This window comes from Aquarana catesbeiana, linkage group LG01 (genome assembly GCF_042186555.1).
Source record: "Aquarana catesbeiana isolate 2022-GZ linkage group LG01, ASM4218655v1, whole genome shotgun sequence".
NCBI lineage: Eukaryota > Metazoa > Chordata > Amphibia > Anura > Ranidae > Aquarana > Aquarana catesbeiana.
The window spans coordinates 836514763-836530734 of NC_133324.1; the positions used below are offsets into that span (position 1 = coordinate 836514763).

A 15972-nucleotide genomic window follows, 5' to 3' on the forward strand; every position below is an offset into this window, starting at 1 on the left:
TCTGTTTTTTATACAACGTAAGATTTTGGAATATTTTTGGTTGCCCTGAAAAAGTCCTGTTTTAGAGGAGATACAGGATGTTACAATATGTAAAGGGATGATGGCAACCTTTTTAAGGTGAAAAAAACACAAGGGTTTTCAACTCTTGTCCCGCTAAATCATTTCAGGCTGGCCCCTTTTGCAGGTATAGCTATGTAAACAAAATGTGTGCCCATACTGTATAAAATCCAGTAATACACGGTCTCCCCTTGCTCTGCACATGATCAGTTGCTCTTCATTTTGGCATTGTGCCGAAAATCAGAGCCACTAGAGGCTAATTTCTACTGAAAACATAAATAGTGCTGCACAGGTGCTTCAGCAAAATGGCAGCCTCTGGCAAGAAGAAATGGGAGCAATGCTGGAGGCAATTTACAGCACACGCTAATTTTGGTAGCATAATTAATGTAGAATGTATGTTCCTTTCTGAAGAACATTATTTATCAAGTTGCTATGGGTAAAGTTCTGCTTTAACTGGCACTTCTAACTAGTACTTCTACCAGTTAATGGCACTCTTTGTTTTTAGGTATATATAAAAAAAAAAATCTGATAGACCGTGACAACATAACACATAAACGCTGATCAATACAGGTGGGTTAAGGGGGATAAAATAGGCATCTTTTTTTCACAAATGCTTTACTTGGATCAATGAAGTCTGATAACTTGAATGTAAGCAAACAAGGGGGATCCCCTTGCTGGATGAATATCAGAAGTTGACCAGTTCTTTCAACCTCCTGGTTTTGGTTTCTTGCAGTAAAACCCCCACCTGGCTGCAAGCTCACACAATTTTTTTGGAAATGTTATATATGGGCAAATTCTATTCTAATGTTGATCTGAAGTTCCAAATTAACCACTTGCCGACCGCAATACGTATCTATCCGTTGAGGTTTGCAAGTGGTTTACTAGGGTTATGGCTGAAGCTATCAACCATAACACTGGTAACATTTATATTTATTTTCTATTGGCGGCTGGCTTTTTCCTGAAAGCTATCAGAGTGGCTCGTTAGCCACTGGATTGCTTTCCTAAGCGGTGGAAGGAGATGGCCCACCCTCTTCCACCACTCACCGGTGTTTCTTGGGTGTGCCTGAGAAACCACTTGACAGTGTGGCCGGCTTTTATAGGTAAAGGAGAGATTTGGAGTCTTTTTTGACCCCAGATCCCTCCATGGTGAGGACCTGTCTTCCTTATTTCTTTTACAAGGGATGTTTACATTCATTGTAATAGGAAAAACGCTTCTCCATGTTATATGGCATCCTGCACCATTTTTAAGCTCTTCATCAACATGGGGGGGACAAGGGTGTGTTGGGTGTGGGGCGGGAACAGGGCCCCCTGCCCCAAAGCATCCATGTTGAGGGCATGTGGCTTGATATGGTCCAGGAGGTGGGGGAGGATTAGAGCTCACTCGCCCCCCCCCCCCCCCCTTTTCTTGACTTGCCGGGCTGCGTGCTTGGACAAGGGTCAGGTATGGATCATTTTGGGGGGGCTGGGGGGTCCACACCATCTTTTTGGCGTGGGGGTTCCCCTTTAAAATCTATACCAGATGGAAGGGTCTGGTATCGTCCTGGGGGAAGACCCCACTTCATTTTTTTGCATTTTAGCAGGGGATCCCCTTCAAGATCCTCAGCACGCAAGTCAGATCATCATGATCCGAATTCCAGTGCGACTTCTATTCAAATCAGTGGGCTCCCAAAGGGAACCGTTGATTTTGAATAGAGGCAGAGATACGCTAGGGCTGGGGAAAAAATCGATTTAAATCTTGAATCGAGTTGAGAGGTCAATTCGATTCAAAATTTAAGCAAATCGATTTTTTTTTTTAATTTTGTTTTTTGTTTTTTTTCACTGCGCTGGTGCTGAGGAGCTGCCGGCAGGAGTTTTTAGGTGAAGATGCCGGATGCCGCGAACTAGGCCGAAGTAGCGGCCTCGCCTAAAAACTCCTGCCCGCAGCTCCTCAGGACCGGCGCGGTGTCCAAAAATTAGATTAATATTTTTTTTTTTTTTTTTTTTAGAAAATCAGGAGCAGCTGTCCCAGGCTCTTACCAGCTTGTTGAGAGGCTGTGCAGGTCCAGGTATTTAAGCGGATCCTGACCATATTGTCGTGATCTTTTTCAAGCCTTGACCGGCTCTATGACATCAGCCAACAGCAGCCTTCAGCCTGTACGTCTCCTTTAACCACTTAAGGACCACCCACCACATATACTGTGGCGGGGCTACCCTACTGCGCATAACAATGTACCCGTACGTCGTTTCTTGCATGAGTCACTGGGCGAATGCCCGCTGCACAGCTGGGGAGCCGAAGCGCAGTTCCAACACTCGCGATGTCTGCCAGCCACCCGAGGTTGCTCCTCGAGGCAGAACGGGGATATGTCAATGTAAACAAAGCAGATCCCTGTTCTGACAGGAGAGTTCAGTGAGATAGTCTGTTCCTAGTTATCAGGAACAGCGATCTCTCTGTACTGTCAGTCCCATTCCCCCACAGGTAGGAACACCTCCCTAGGACACACTTAATCCTTTGATCGCCCCCGAGTGTTAACCCCGTTCCTGCCAGTGTATTTTATACAGTGATCTGTGGCTATTTTTAGCTCTGATGACTGTAATGTCACTGGTCCCAAAAAAGTGTCAAGTGTCCGATCTGTCCACCGCAATGTCGCAGTCCTGCTAAAAATCACTGATCCATTACTATTAAAAAGTGTAATAAGAAAAATGCCATAAATCTTTCCCCTACGTTGTATAACTTTTGCGCAAACCAATATACACTTGATGTGATTTTGCTATAATTAAAAAAAAAAAAAAAAAAAAAATTACCCTTACAAACACTTTAATGACCAGGCCATTTTTTGCGATACGTCACTGCATCGCTTTAACTGATAATTGCGCAGCCGAATTGACGTTCTTTTTTTTCCCCCACAAATAGAGCTTTCTTTTGGTGGTATTTGATCAACTCTGCGGTTATTTTTTGCGCTATAACCAAAAAAATAAAAAAAAAAAGATTTAAAAATAAATACACTTTTTGCTATAGTAAAACATTCTTTTCTTCTTTCTTCCTTCATTCTTCTTCTTTCCTTCTTCCTCCTTGTGATTGTAAGGGTAATTTTTTTAACAAACATATTTACCTCCACTGTGCGGCTCGTTTTGCACAGTATTCGGCGTTCATTCGGCGAGTCCGAATGCAGGACTCTGCTCCGATGCCCGCATCATTAGATTTGATTGACAGCAACGGGAGCCAATGGCTGCGCTGCTATCTATCCAATCAAGAGCCGAGAACCCCGGGCAGAGAGAGATGGTGCATCCCCACCAGGTCAAGTTCCAGGGCTCAGTTAAGTAAAATGTGGGGGCTGGGGGGCTGGTGACTGCCAGGTGTTTTTTCACCTTAATGCATACGATGCATTAAGGTGAAAAAACACGAACCTTTACAACCCCTGTTTAATTGGGTAAATCTTTCTTGTCCTTAAGAGGTCAAGGTGTATGTTTAGAAAAAAAAAGCGTTAGAAAAACTGCTGCACAAATACTGTGTTAAATATAAAATTGTGACAATCGCCACCCCCCCCCCCCCCCCCCCCCCCAAGGGTCTCTGCTAAAACTATATAGATTTATATATTGGTTGGGGGTTAAAAGTAATTTTCTAACAAAAAAACTTAACTTCCAGAAAAGTCTGGTCCTTAAGTGTTTAATAACTACTGCATTAGGTAACAGACCTAAAAGATGCTTTGCGCCTTTCCAAATAACTTATTTTAAAGTTATATAAGTATATTTTACTTGTTAAATATATATATTTTGGGAGGCACAGTGGTGTAGTGGGTAGCACACTTGCCTAGCAGTAAAAAAGGGTCTCTGGTTCGAATCCCAACCATGACACTACCTGCCTGGAGTCTGCATGCTCTCCCTGTGCCTGTGTGGGTTTCCTCCGGGTACTCCGGTTATCTCCCACACTCCAAAGACATGCTGGTGGGTTAATTGACTTCTGTCTAAATTGGCCCTAGTATATGAATGAGTTGGGGACCTTAGATTGTAAGCTCCTTGAGGGTAGGGACTGATGTGCATGATGTGCAATGTAAAGCTCTGCCTAAGGAGTCACATTAATATTACAATTGTACCTTGAAGGTAACAAGGGATATAACCTAAGCAATACATAAGCAGGCTAGTCTCAGAAGAGGGTACGTGATAGATTAGGATGGCCAAGTTCAAAATAGCCAAAGCATGTAAGATCTAGTACATGTTTACGGGGTTTAAAATTTCTTTCACATAACTCTACCAAAAGTATAAAAAAACATTTTGCAAACATTGGCTTCAATTTCCAGGAACCAATTCTTTGTAAAATCCTTCATTTCACCAAAAATCCATGCAGATTGAAATGACCCGTTAAATCAGCAGTAAAGCTGATGTCAAGGCGCTTGTAAAAGAAACAAAGCTTAGATAACCAGCAGCAACTCTCAAGGTTGACATATGAAACAAAAAGAACCACTATCATAGCGTAGCCAAATTTACTAATGAAAATAAACGCAGGGACGCTTTGGTTAATGACGGACTATGCCAACACCTTGTCATTACACTGTACAGGCTCAGTGGCTGCAGCTATCTGCACACATTGATAGATTTTCGCTGCTGGGATTCTCAGAGTGGCTAAAGACCCATTTGAACCCTGCCTTAGGCCTCGTGCACACTGGACCTTATAAAAACACCAGTAGCATTAGCTGTAGAATTGAGTTTTGCAGTAGCGTTTTTTAGCAAAACTATGCTTCCACAAGCTTATGGCTCAAATGCCGAATAGATGTTTTTGAGCGTTTTTAAGCTTTTACCAGAGTTATGCTTCATGTACACGGGACGTTGTTCAACCTCCCCTCAACAATTTAACTTGACAGCTAGAAACCGGCGTCTAAAAACGGCTGTTTAGCCATGTTTACATGCCGCATTTAGTTGCTTTTAGCCGCGTTTGCGTCTAGAAGCGTTTGAAAAAAAGTTTTTGTTTTTTTTTCTTCAAAATAGCGAAACATGAAAAACACCTGTAAACTAAACGCGAGTTACTGCTTTTAGCCGTGTTTGGTATTTGAAATGCCTCTAAACTCAGCTTCTAAACGCATTTTTTTGGGTTCCAAAAAAAGCCTCTAAACACAGCTGCCTAGAAACGACTATAAACGACCCTGTGTACATGTACTGATAAGATGACAGAGAAGGGTTCAGGAGCAGTTGAAAAAAATGCCCAACTGCTCCTAAATGTCCGTTTACCAGCAGCAATGTACATGAGGCCTTAGTGTGTGTACAGCTGAAAAACTCTCCTGGATATCTACTAGTTCTGGGGGGTTTTTCCCAGCCAGAAAATGCCCTGGCCAAAAAACGCTGATAACAGTCTATGTGTGTATGGACACATAGGATAACATGCTGGGGAGTTTACTGGCTGCAGAAAAAAACGCCTAAAGTCAAAAACAGGAGCTGTTAAATTGTACAGTGTGCATGAGGCCTTAGTGTAAAATGGCTGCAATTGTTTGGTCTGGAGAAGGGCCCTCCTCCCCAGGAACGTGATGCCATTATTGTGCATAAGCTCCGGCCAACACGTTTTGTCAACATGGGCATCAAGAGCAGTCACACACAGTATCTAATCTCTCGCGCAACGATCAAATGCAAGTCATCCACCCTGAACGCAGGCAGTCTGCATCCAGGGCCAATCACTGCATGAATGATTACATGCGAGTGGTTAGCTGCTACAGTCGGCAGCCATCCATTGCTTTCAATGGGGCTACCTCTTGCAGCTAATCATGGGAACACCGGCTGGTTCTCACTTTTAATCAGAGGCAGGATGCATTCACAGATGTGACTGCACTCTGAATGTTTGTGAAAACAAAGGAGGTTGTTTTGTAGGTATTTCAGCAAATGTTTGTTGCATAAACTATGCATTTTTTTTCTGGAAGCAAGGTTTGTATGTTTGCACATTAAGGGCACTTTCACACTGCCAGTGCCCGGGCGTCGGCCTTAAAACACAGCTATTTTTAGTGGGCGCTTTACCATTGTTTTAGCGGCGCTATTTGGCCAATAGCGGGGCACTTTTAACCCCCAGCCGAAAGGGTTAAAAGAGCTGCTGCAGCGCTTTGACGGCGCTGCCCATTGACTTCAATGGGCAGGGGCGCTTTAGGAGCGGTGTATTCATCGCTTCTACAGTGCTGCAAAGAAGCTGCTTGCAGGACTGTTTTTGACGTCCTGCCAGCGCAGCGCCCCAGTGTGTAAGCACTTGGGCTTTCACACTGGGGTGGCAGGTGAGGCTTTTTTCAGGCACTTTACAGGCACTTATTTTTTAGCGCTAAAGCGCCTGAAAAATGCCTCCAGTGTGAAAGGGGTCTAAGTCATAATTGCTCAACTACACTGCAGAGTGCATGGGCATCATGGGAAATGTAGTTCCAAAACATCTGGGGTGCCAAGGTTCCCCATCACTGGACTATAACATTGTATGTGTTGAAAAAGGCCAAAGAGTCACCCCCCCCCCCCCCCCCAAAAAAAAAAAAAAAAAAAGCAAACAATATAGCAATAACATTGGTTTAAAAAGGTGTAATCTATATTTTACGATTCCTTTTGTTTTTCTTCTAGATGGTGGTTAAAACTTTTATGGATATGGACCAGGATTCAGAAGATGAGAAACAGCAATATCTCCCTTTAGCCCTGCACCTTTCATCTGAATTCTTCCTCAGGAATCCTAACAAAGATGTTCGCCTGTTAGTAGCCTGCTGTTTGGCTGATATCTTCAGAATATATGCACCAGAAGCGCCATACACGTCTCATGATAAATTAAAGGTACGGTCTACTCATGTACTAAAAAAAAAACTCCTGATCTGTACTCGCAGGGAGGAGATAATATTGTCTTTAACCAATTCAGTTCTGAAAGATCTCACATGGGGGTTTGTTAACCCCCTTGTAATGGCAATAAAAGTACAGTAAAGTTTAAAAAAAAAACAAAAAACTGATTAAACATACCCCAATTTTCCAGCACACGTGTATATAAACCATGATTGCATGACGCATCGCTGCAAATGGGGTGAGAGCACTAATTGCAACATGGCTCACTGGTACCCACTAAAGATGGTTTTAAAGTCTCATCTGTGGAGTTTGTGTAGCAGTTTTTTTGTGATATCACTTGCGCACACGATTTTAAGACTTGACATGTTTTGTATCTAGTGATATTTTGCACTGTTCTCCCCCTTAGCTAGTCCTTCCTTATTTCCTTTTGGAAACTGTAGGAAAGTTAGACTCTATATTGTGTGGTTTGCAGTTTTAATGTGAACCTGTACTTTGTCACACTACATAGCAGACTTTGTAGGGTATTAAAATAATATCCAACTTCAATTAGCACGACCCCCAATATCCTCAATAATTAGGGTTGTCCCGATACCACTTTTTTAGGACCGAGTACAAGTACCGATACTTTTTTTCAAGTACTCGCCGATACCGATTACCGATACTTTTTTTTTAATGTCACGTGACAGTGTTTTTTTTTTCATTTTTTTTTTTTTTTAACAGTGCTTGCTTTTTTTTGGGGGGGGGGGAGGGGGTGAACGTTGTATGTGTGTCTTTTTTTTTTTTTTTACAATTTTTATTTTTTACAATAATATTTCTTTTATTCTTTATTGTTTTTTTTTTTTTTTTTAATCAGCCCTTTTGGGGGGCTTTGGTGAGATATCAGGGGTCTTAACAGACCTCTGATATCTCCCCCTTGAGACAGAGAAAGAGACAGAGGATAGAGAATCCCCAGTCCCTTTCTCTGCAGCGTCAGCTGCACTGACAATGAATGGAGAGAAGACCGCAGCTTCTCTCCATTCATAAACTGACACATCGTAATCACAGAAGATTACAATGTTTCAGTTATGTGAATGGACAGAGTCAGCTGACTCTATCCATACACAAAGGAAGGAGGGGGAGGACGGAGGAACTGAAGGGGAGAACGGAGGGGACAGATAAGAGCAGAACGAGGGGACAGCGGAGAGGGACAGATAAGGACAGATAAGAGCAGAACGGAGGGGACAGCTGAGAAGGACAGAGGAAAGGAGGGGGCACGGAGGAGGATGCAGTGACAGTCAGCTGTGAGCGATCACCGCTGTCTGTCACTAAAGCTGGTGAAAGCCGCTGGGGGAGAATCTTGTAACTCCCCCACGCGCCGATCACAGCTGACAGTCAAGGTATCGGGGGAAGCATCGGGAGCATTTGCCCGAGTACAAGTACTTGGGCAAATGCTCGGTATCGGTGCCGATACCGATACTAGTATCGGTATCGGGACAACCCTATCAATAATATATCAAAATTAGTCAACAGTATACAATAAGTTGCTAGATAAACACTGTACAGTGATTTCACAGCACCATCGCATACATAAATTCAAATGAAATTAGTGCACCACAACCAAACATTCTAATCAATATACATTACACACACAAATCAAATCCGTATCTGTCAAAGTCCAGTCCCTGCATAGGATCCAAGGCAAAAATTCATATAGATTGGGCGCAAAAAAATTAGTAAAGCGAAATAAAAGTCCAGTGATCCCAAAAGTCTTCTAAAACCTGCTCACCGTAAGCACATTTAAATATGCTCATGTGTGTTATCCACTCGGTACAACTCGTATGGTAATCCCTCTTCACTCCTCCTCAGATCCAGGATGATCTCGCCTTCCAGCTCCAAATGTCCTTGTATCTCAAATTTGGATTACACAGAACAGAAAGGCAGATACGTAAATATTCATATGACCCTACAATAAAAATCCACTTACAAGGGTGCAATGCGTCTAGGAGGGAGGAGTTAAGCCTGTGATGTCATGCCATTGCATAGTAATGCTGAGCTGCCTAACTGCCTTGTTTTTTTAACAAGTGCATTGTCATTTTGATCTTGTGAGTGGATTTATATTGTGGGGTCACATGAATAAATATATTTAAAGCGGGAAGCACTACGTATCCGCCATTCTGTTCCAAATTTGAGATACAAGGACATTGGGGGTTGGAAGGCGAGCTCACCCTGGATCTGAATAGGCATGAAGAGGGATTACCATATGAGCTTTACCGGGTGGATAACACAGATGGACATGTATAAATGTGCTTAAGGTCACTGGAGGAAAGAGGGAATCGGAAGATCCCTGCTCTTATTCCATTTTATATATATATATATATATATATATATATATATATATATATATATATATATATATATATATATATATATATATATATATATATATATATATATATACACACATACATACATACATACATACATACATACATACATACATACATACATACATATTTTCTTCAGCGGGAACGCAGTTCCGGCACCTCCAGCACTGAATGTATGTAATTGGAAGGGGGGCTGGTACACTGTTTCTGGAGCGGATCTATTTTTGAGTGGCTGTCTATTGTTGCTGGTTGAGATCTACTATTGATAGCGGGGGTCTATTGCTGGCTGCTGGGAGATCTGTTGTTGCTGCTGGGTGGTATTTTGTTGTGGCGAATTTTGATCAACACTTTCACAAGTATTCCCTCCTCCTAATACCCCATATGATAGAGCTGTGGCCTGGTAATTGACTAGTCTGATACCAATAGCTTACTCGTGGTATGCAGGAGGAAATGCCCATGTATCCCTTACCCTGAAGTTTGGGTTTTTTGTCAGAGCTCTGGCATTGGATCAGGGTGAGGAAGGTGGAACCAGATACCCTATAGTGGCTAACTTGTGCCTGCCATTATGGGCAGATTATGGTTTCCCTTTGGTTGATAGACGTAGATTAACATTTACTCTTAAGCTGGCCTTAGACCAGCCGAGTTTCCATCCATCTATGGCAGTTTCCGTTGGAGAGGAGTTGACCTAGTGATCAACTCTTCTCCAGAGGGACTGTCGGATAATTTGTGTTTTGAACAGCGCATGCAGCCAATTGATTGCAGCACTGATCAATGTACAGGCGGTCCCCGGGTTACAAACAAGATGGGGTCAGTAGGTTTGTTCTTAAGTTGAATCTGTAAGTCAGAACAGGTACATTTTTAAGTGTAGATCCAGCCAAAAATATATGTTTAAGCTTTTTGGATAGCAGAGGGAAGGGTTATCACCCCTGTAACGTTTGCTTTGCTGTCTGTGTCCCTGTTCAGAAGATTTCACCTCACTTTCTGTCCCAATGACAATTGGATTTTGAAACTTTTGGTTGTTGTGGAAACAAGGATTGGTGATAAAGCATCAGTGGGGAGACACCTTTTTCCCATAATAGCTCTTACAGGAGTGAACTTCCCTTCCTAGGGGTAGATTTCCTCTCGCTTCCTGTTGTCTCCCTCAGTTTGTAAGTAGGAGTCGTTTGTAAGTCGGTTGTTTGTAACTAGGGGACCGCCTGTATTCTGAAAGCAGAGGGGATCCACTGTCCGAGTACAATAGCACAGTGGAGCGGATTTCTTCATCTACCTCAAATGTGTGGATGGGAGAATCCCTTTTATTTTTATTTTATTTATTTATTTTTTTTCCCCGACTGATTAAAAAAAAAAAAAAAAAAAAAAATACCTCCCTTTGGCCAGCGTAAGTTGGTATTTCATGTCCGATAGCGTGATAGTCCAAGTGTAGATGGATGAAGAAGATCTGGACAGCCGCACACTTGAATATATTATATTCTTCTTTTATTTGTGAAGCAGGATCATGGGGTACATAGGACACCACTGTGGGTGGTACAGCACAACAGCTGACGCATTTCACACTTACATTAAGTGCTTAGTCCCCTTGTGTTTTTGTTTTTTAAATTTATTTTCTATTTTTGAAAAAAAAACCTTTCTTCATATTAAATGCATTTCTAAAATACATTTTTCCTTTCTTTTATGCAGGACATATTCTTGTTTATAACAAGACAACTGAAAGGTCTGGAAGACACAAAAAGCCCTCAGTTCAATAGATATTTTTATCTGTTAGAGGTATGTATCCCCCCCCCCCCCCCCCCCCCCCCCCAGTGAAATCTGTAATACTTTTACAAAGTAATTGGCGTATGTATGTATCTTGGAATACAGTACAGGGCACAGGTCTCTCTCCTTTGTCTCCCTATTGCTTGCTAGAAAACTACATTCCCCCAGAGTTGGTAGGGTTATATGAAGGTGCACTGGAATCATTCCCAGGAAAGCTTTTGACAGTGTCCAGTCACTTACAGATATTAGCAAATAACCCATGGTCTATGACAGTGATGGCGAACCTTTTTTGAGCCTGAGTGCCCAAACAGCGACACAAAGTCAACTTCTTTTAAAGTGCCAACACACAATTAAACCTACCAGCGGCTCTGTACAAAGGATGGGACTGATCATCCCTCTGAATGAGCCCTAAGCGACCAAAAACGTGCGATTTCTCCCAGATTCGCTCAGAATACAGGGTTTAGGAATGCGTTGTGCTCAGAATACAGGGTTTTAGGAATGCATTGTGCCCAGAATGCAGGGTGCAACATAGACTGGCCTACCTGACATCCCTCCTTCCTGGGGCAGGGGAAGCTGGAATAGGGTGGCGCAGAGAGGAATGCCATACCGGAGGTGTAGGAGGGCCTGGGGGAATCAAGCTGCAGCACAGACCCTCGGGACGGCCGAGGAATACGTTTTTACACCCCCCTAAATGTTGCACAAGTGACTGCCTGGCTTGGGATTTCCCCCTCATCCTTGCGGCGTGCTGCATGCCCGCAGAGTGGGCTCGGCGTGCCAGCTCTGGCACTCGTGCCATAGGTTCACCATCACTGGTCTATGACTTCCTGTCTTGTACTGTATTTCTAGACATGGAATTTACTGGTACATAAGAATTCCTATTTTTATTTTTTTTATTTTAAAATAGATAACGGTATGTGTGTAAATGTTAGTGCTCAACCCTTCATTGACTACATTTTTTTTTTTTTTTTTTTCATTTTAGAATTTAGCATGGGTCAAATCCTACAACATTTGTTTTGAATTAGAGGATTGCAATGAAATATTTATTCAACTCTTTAAGACTCTGTTCTCGGTTATTAAGTAAGTTAAAACCTCAGTTTTTTTTTTTGTTTGACTTTACTTTTTTTCTTTGCTTTTCTAGAAAGTACTGCCCTCCATATTATATCTGCATTCAGTTTGTGTGTGTATATACAGTACCTTGAAAAAGCATTCATAAACCTTGAAATTTTGTCATGTTACAACAAAAAATGTAAATGTATTTTATTGGGATGTGACAGACCAACACAAAGTGGCACATAATTGTGAAGTGGAAGGAAAGTGATAAATGGTTTTCAAATAATTTACAAATATCTGAAAAGTGTGGCGTGCATTTGTGTTCAGCCCCCTTTACTCTGATACCCCTAACTAAAATCTAGTGGAACTAATTACCTTTTAGTAGTCCCCTAATTAGTAAATAGAGTCCACCTGTATGTAATTTAATCTCAGTATAAAATACAGCTTTTCTATGAAGCCCTCGGAGGTTTGTTAGAGAACCTTAGTGAACAAACAACATCATGAAGGCCAAGAAACACAGAAGTTTAAAGCAGGGTTAGGTTATTTATTTTAGGTACTAATATAGCGCTGTCAATTTTACGCAGCGCTTTACATATACATTGTACATTCACATCAGTCCCTGCCCTCAAGTAGCTTACAACCTAAGGTCTCTAACACATTCATGTGTATGTAAAAAAAAAACAAAAAAACCCAAGATTTGAACATCTCACGGAGCACTGTTAAATCCATCATCCAAAAATGGAAAGAGTATGGCACAACTGCAAACCTACCAAGACATGCATGTCCACCTAACCTGACAGGCTGGGCAAAGAGAGCATTAATCGGAGAAGCAGCCAAGAGGCCCATGGTAACTCTGGAGGAGCTGCAGTGATCCACAGCTCAGGTGAGAGAATCTCTCCACAGGACAACTATTAGTCATGCACTCCACAAATCTGCCCTTTATGGAAGAGTGATCAGAAGAAAGCCATTGTTGCAAGAAAGCCATAAAAAGACCCATTGCTGTTTGCGAGAAACTGTGTGGGGGACACAGCAAACAAGTGGAAGAAGGTGTTCTGGTCAGATGAGATTAAATTTGAACTTTTTGGCGTAAAACAAAGGCTACGTATGGAAGAAAATTTACACTGCACATCACCCTGAACACACCATCCCCACCATGAAACATGGTGGCAGCATCATGTTGTGGGGATGCTTTTCTTCAGCAGAGACAAGGAAGCTGGTTATAGTTTATGGGAAGATGGATGAAGCCGAATACAGGGCAATCTTAGAAGAAAACCTGTTAGAAACGGCAAAAGACTTGAGACTGGGGTGAAGGTAAAACATACAGCCAGAGCTACAATGGAATGGTTTAGATGAAAGCATATTCATGTGTTAGAATGGCCCAGTCAAAGTCCAGTCCTAAATCCAATTGAGAATCTGTAGCAAGACTTGAAAATTGCTGTTAAGACGCTCTCCATCCAATCAGACAGAGCTTGAGCTATTTTGCAAAAAATGGGCAAAAATGTCACTCTAGATGTGCAAAACTGGTAGAGACATCCCCCAAAAAGACTTGCAGCTGTAATTGCAGTGAAAGGTGATTCTCCAAGTATTGATTCAGGGGGGCTGAATACAAATGCACGCCACACTTTTCACACATTTATTTGTAAACCATTTATCATTTTCCTTCCACTTCACATTTATGTGCCACTTTGTGTTGGTCTATCACATAAAATCCCAAGAAAATACATTTACATTTTTGGTTGTAACATGACAATGTGAAAAATTGCAAGGGGTATGAATACTTTTTCAAGGCACTGAATATATCTGAAAAATGTGCTCTGAACTCAGCGTCACTTATGGCACTGATGGCACTCTTTGGATACTGGGTATAAGACTTGTGATGTTTAAATATGTGCAGTTGTTCCAATTATTTCCTGCTGGTGTATACGTTGTCTGACAGACTTTACTTTCAATCATTTTTATTAGCAGTTTGACAATCAGACCAAGAGAAATCACATTTATCGTCACAACAGCCAGAACCCTGGCACAGGCTGACAAAAACACAGAATGGTAAACACATCCACAATTTCTAAAACGAATAAGGTGAAATCTAATAGACCCATACCATTGCCCTCCCAAACAAGGGAGGGACGGAGACTTGTAATGCATTTCCAAATGACTTGTTGAGGGTATAACAGAAATCAAAGCAGCCTTTCCCACTGTGCTGAAACAGTGACCTGTGACATGTCATTGGAGAGGGGTCCTGTAAACAATAGATTTTGGGAAAGACTGAATAGAAAGAAGAAAAGCAAAGAGAGAATGAAAAGTGGGGAGAAAGTGAAGCTCCCTGGGGATGGACCTAATATGACTGCGCCCCCTAGAGCCTCACTTGTACATAGGTAGCCCAAGGGCTCCAGATGGCTTCAAACCATTTTGCAGTATCATTACTCACACTAGCAATTTGCTCGTTAAGCATGATCCAGGATACTTTTTTTTTTTTTTTTTTTTTTTTTATATATAGCGACATGCATACAGAGCTCTTCTTCCATGAACGGGCTATAGTAAATTTAGCCACCAAGAGCATTAGAAAGATCAATCGTTTCTTAGACCAAGGTAGGGTTCATTTAACAAGGCAATACGTGGTTGCGTCTCATAGACTTTGTTAAATCAGACCTGTAGAAGTAAACTAGTGTTCGTAGTAAATAGATGACAGAGTAAGTAAGCAATTGGAGCAGTTTGCTTTTTGCAGACTCATTCCAATGCCATAATATTTGCAACTCCTTCTGTTTATCCTGCAATACAGGCCTAGGCTTTGTCATTTGGGTGGTGGGTTGGCAGTGCTGCCTATGCTAAAAAGCAACTTGCAGACAGCTACTATTTACGTTTTCTAAGTTGGGAGGCTGCAGAATTTGCTTGCTATAGCTACCTGATTCTAATCTTTGTCATTCCGTTTTTGAACAGGTTCCTTTAACCACTTGCCGCCAAATCACGGACCTGTACGTCAATTGACTTCAAGTGGTTGTACCGGAGTGATGCCTGCAGTTGCAGGCATCACCCTGGAATCCTTGTTTAGAGCAGATGGTCGGCTGTTATTATGATCAGCGGGAGGGGATGTTCTGCTGCTCGCCCAGGCTCTTCCATCCCACCGGGAGACCTGAGCGACCAGCTGGCATGTGCGCTGGCTGGCCGGAGACCCGAAGATCGGGTCTCACATATGGTAACCTGGAAGTATTCAAAAACGCAGATCTTGGTGTTTTGAATGCTTTTAAGTGCAAAGGAGGGATTTAATGTCTTACACCCCAGATCCCTCTATAAAGAGTACCGTTCATTCCTTGTAACAGCAATAAAGGTGATTAAAAAAAAAAAAAAAAAGCAGTGTAAAAAAAAATTTGTTTACAGTAACACCCCCACCCCACCCCCCCACCCCCGCGCAAAGGCGAACACGTGCGTCGGCCCTAAACGCACGCAAACTGCAATCCCTCCCACACGTGAGGTATCACCATGAACGTAATGGGCAACAATTCTAGCACTAGACCACCTCTGTACATCTAAAGTGATAACCTGTAAAGGCTTTTAAAGCATGGATAGTAAGATTTACGTCGTTTGTCGTCGTTGTGCAGGCACGCACAATTTTAAAGCGTGATGTTTGGTATCTATTTACTCGGCGTGACTTTTTTTTTTCTTTTTTTATATTTTACAAAAAATGGGCTATGTATTATTGTGTGTTTTAAATTTTAATGCAAAAAAGTGTATTTGTCCCCAAAAATTGCGTTTGAAAAACCACTGCGCAAATACTGTGTGACATAAAGAATTGCAAAACCCACCAATTTATTTTCTAGGGCCTCTGCGTTTAAAAAAAAAAAAAAAAAAAAAATATATATATATATATATATATATATATATATATATATATATATATATATATATATATATATATATATATATATATATATATATATATATATATATATAGATGTAACCAATTTTAATTTTCTAGCACAAAAAAAAAACGGATTTT

At 41.7% G+C, this 15972-nt stretch overlaps 1 protein-coding gene across 4 annotated transcripts in view; it reads left to right on the forward strand.

Moving 5' to 3' along the window:
* PDS5A (PDS5 cohesin associated factor A) overlaps positions 1-15972 on the forward strand; it is a 165950-nt gene that overhangs the window by 36230 nt on the left and 113748 nt on the right. For 3 of the 4 annotated variants that reach the window (XM_073608602.1, XM_073608623.1, XM_073608609.1), the window contains exons 3-6: positions 6607-6810; positions 10854-10940; positions 11908-12005; positions 13941-14024. In XM_073608602.1, coding sequence (XP_073464703.1) covers positions 6607-6810; positions 10854-10940; positions 11908-12005; positions 13941-14024 — 473 coding nt within the window. The remainder of the gene's footprint in view (positions 1-6606; positions 6811-10853; positions 10941-11907; positions 12006-13940; positions 14025-15972) is intronic. The other variant, XM_073608617.1, reaches the window with a different exon arrangement.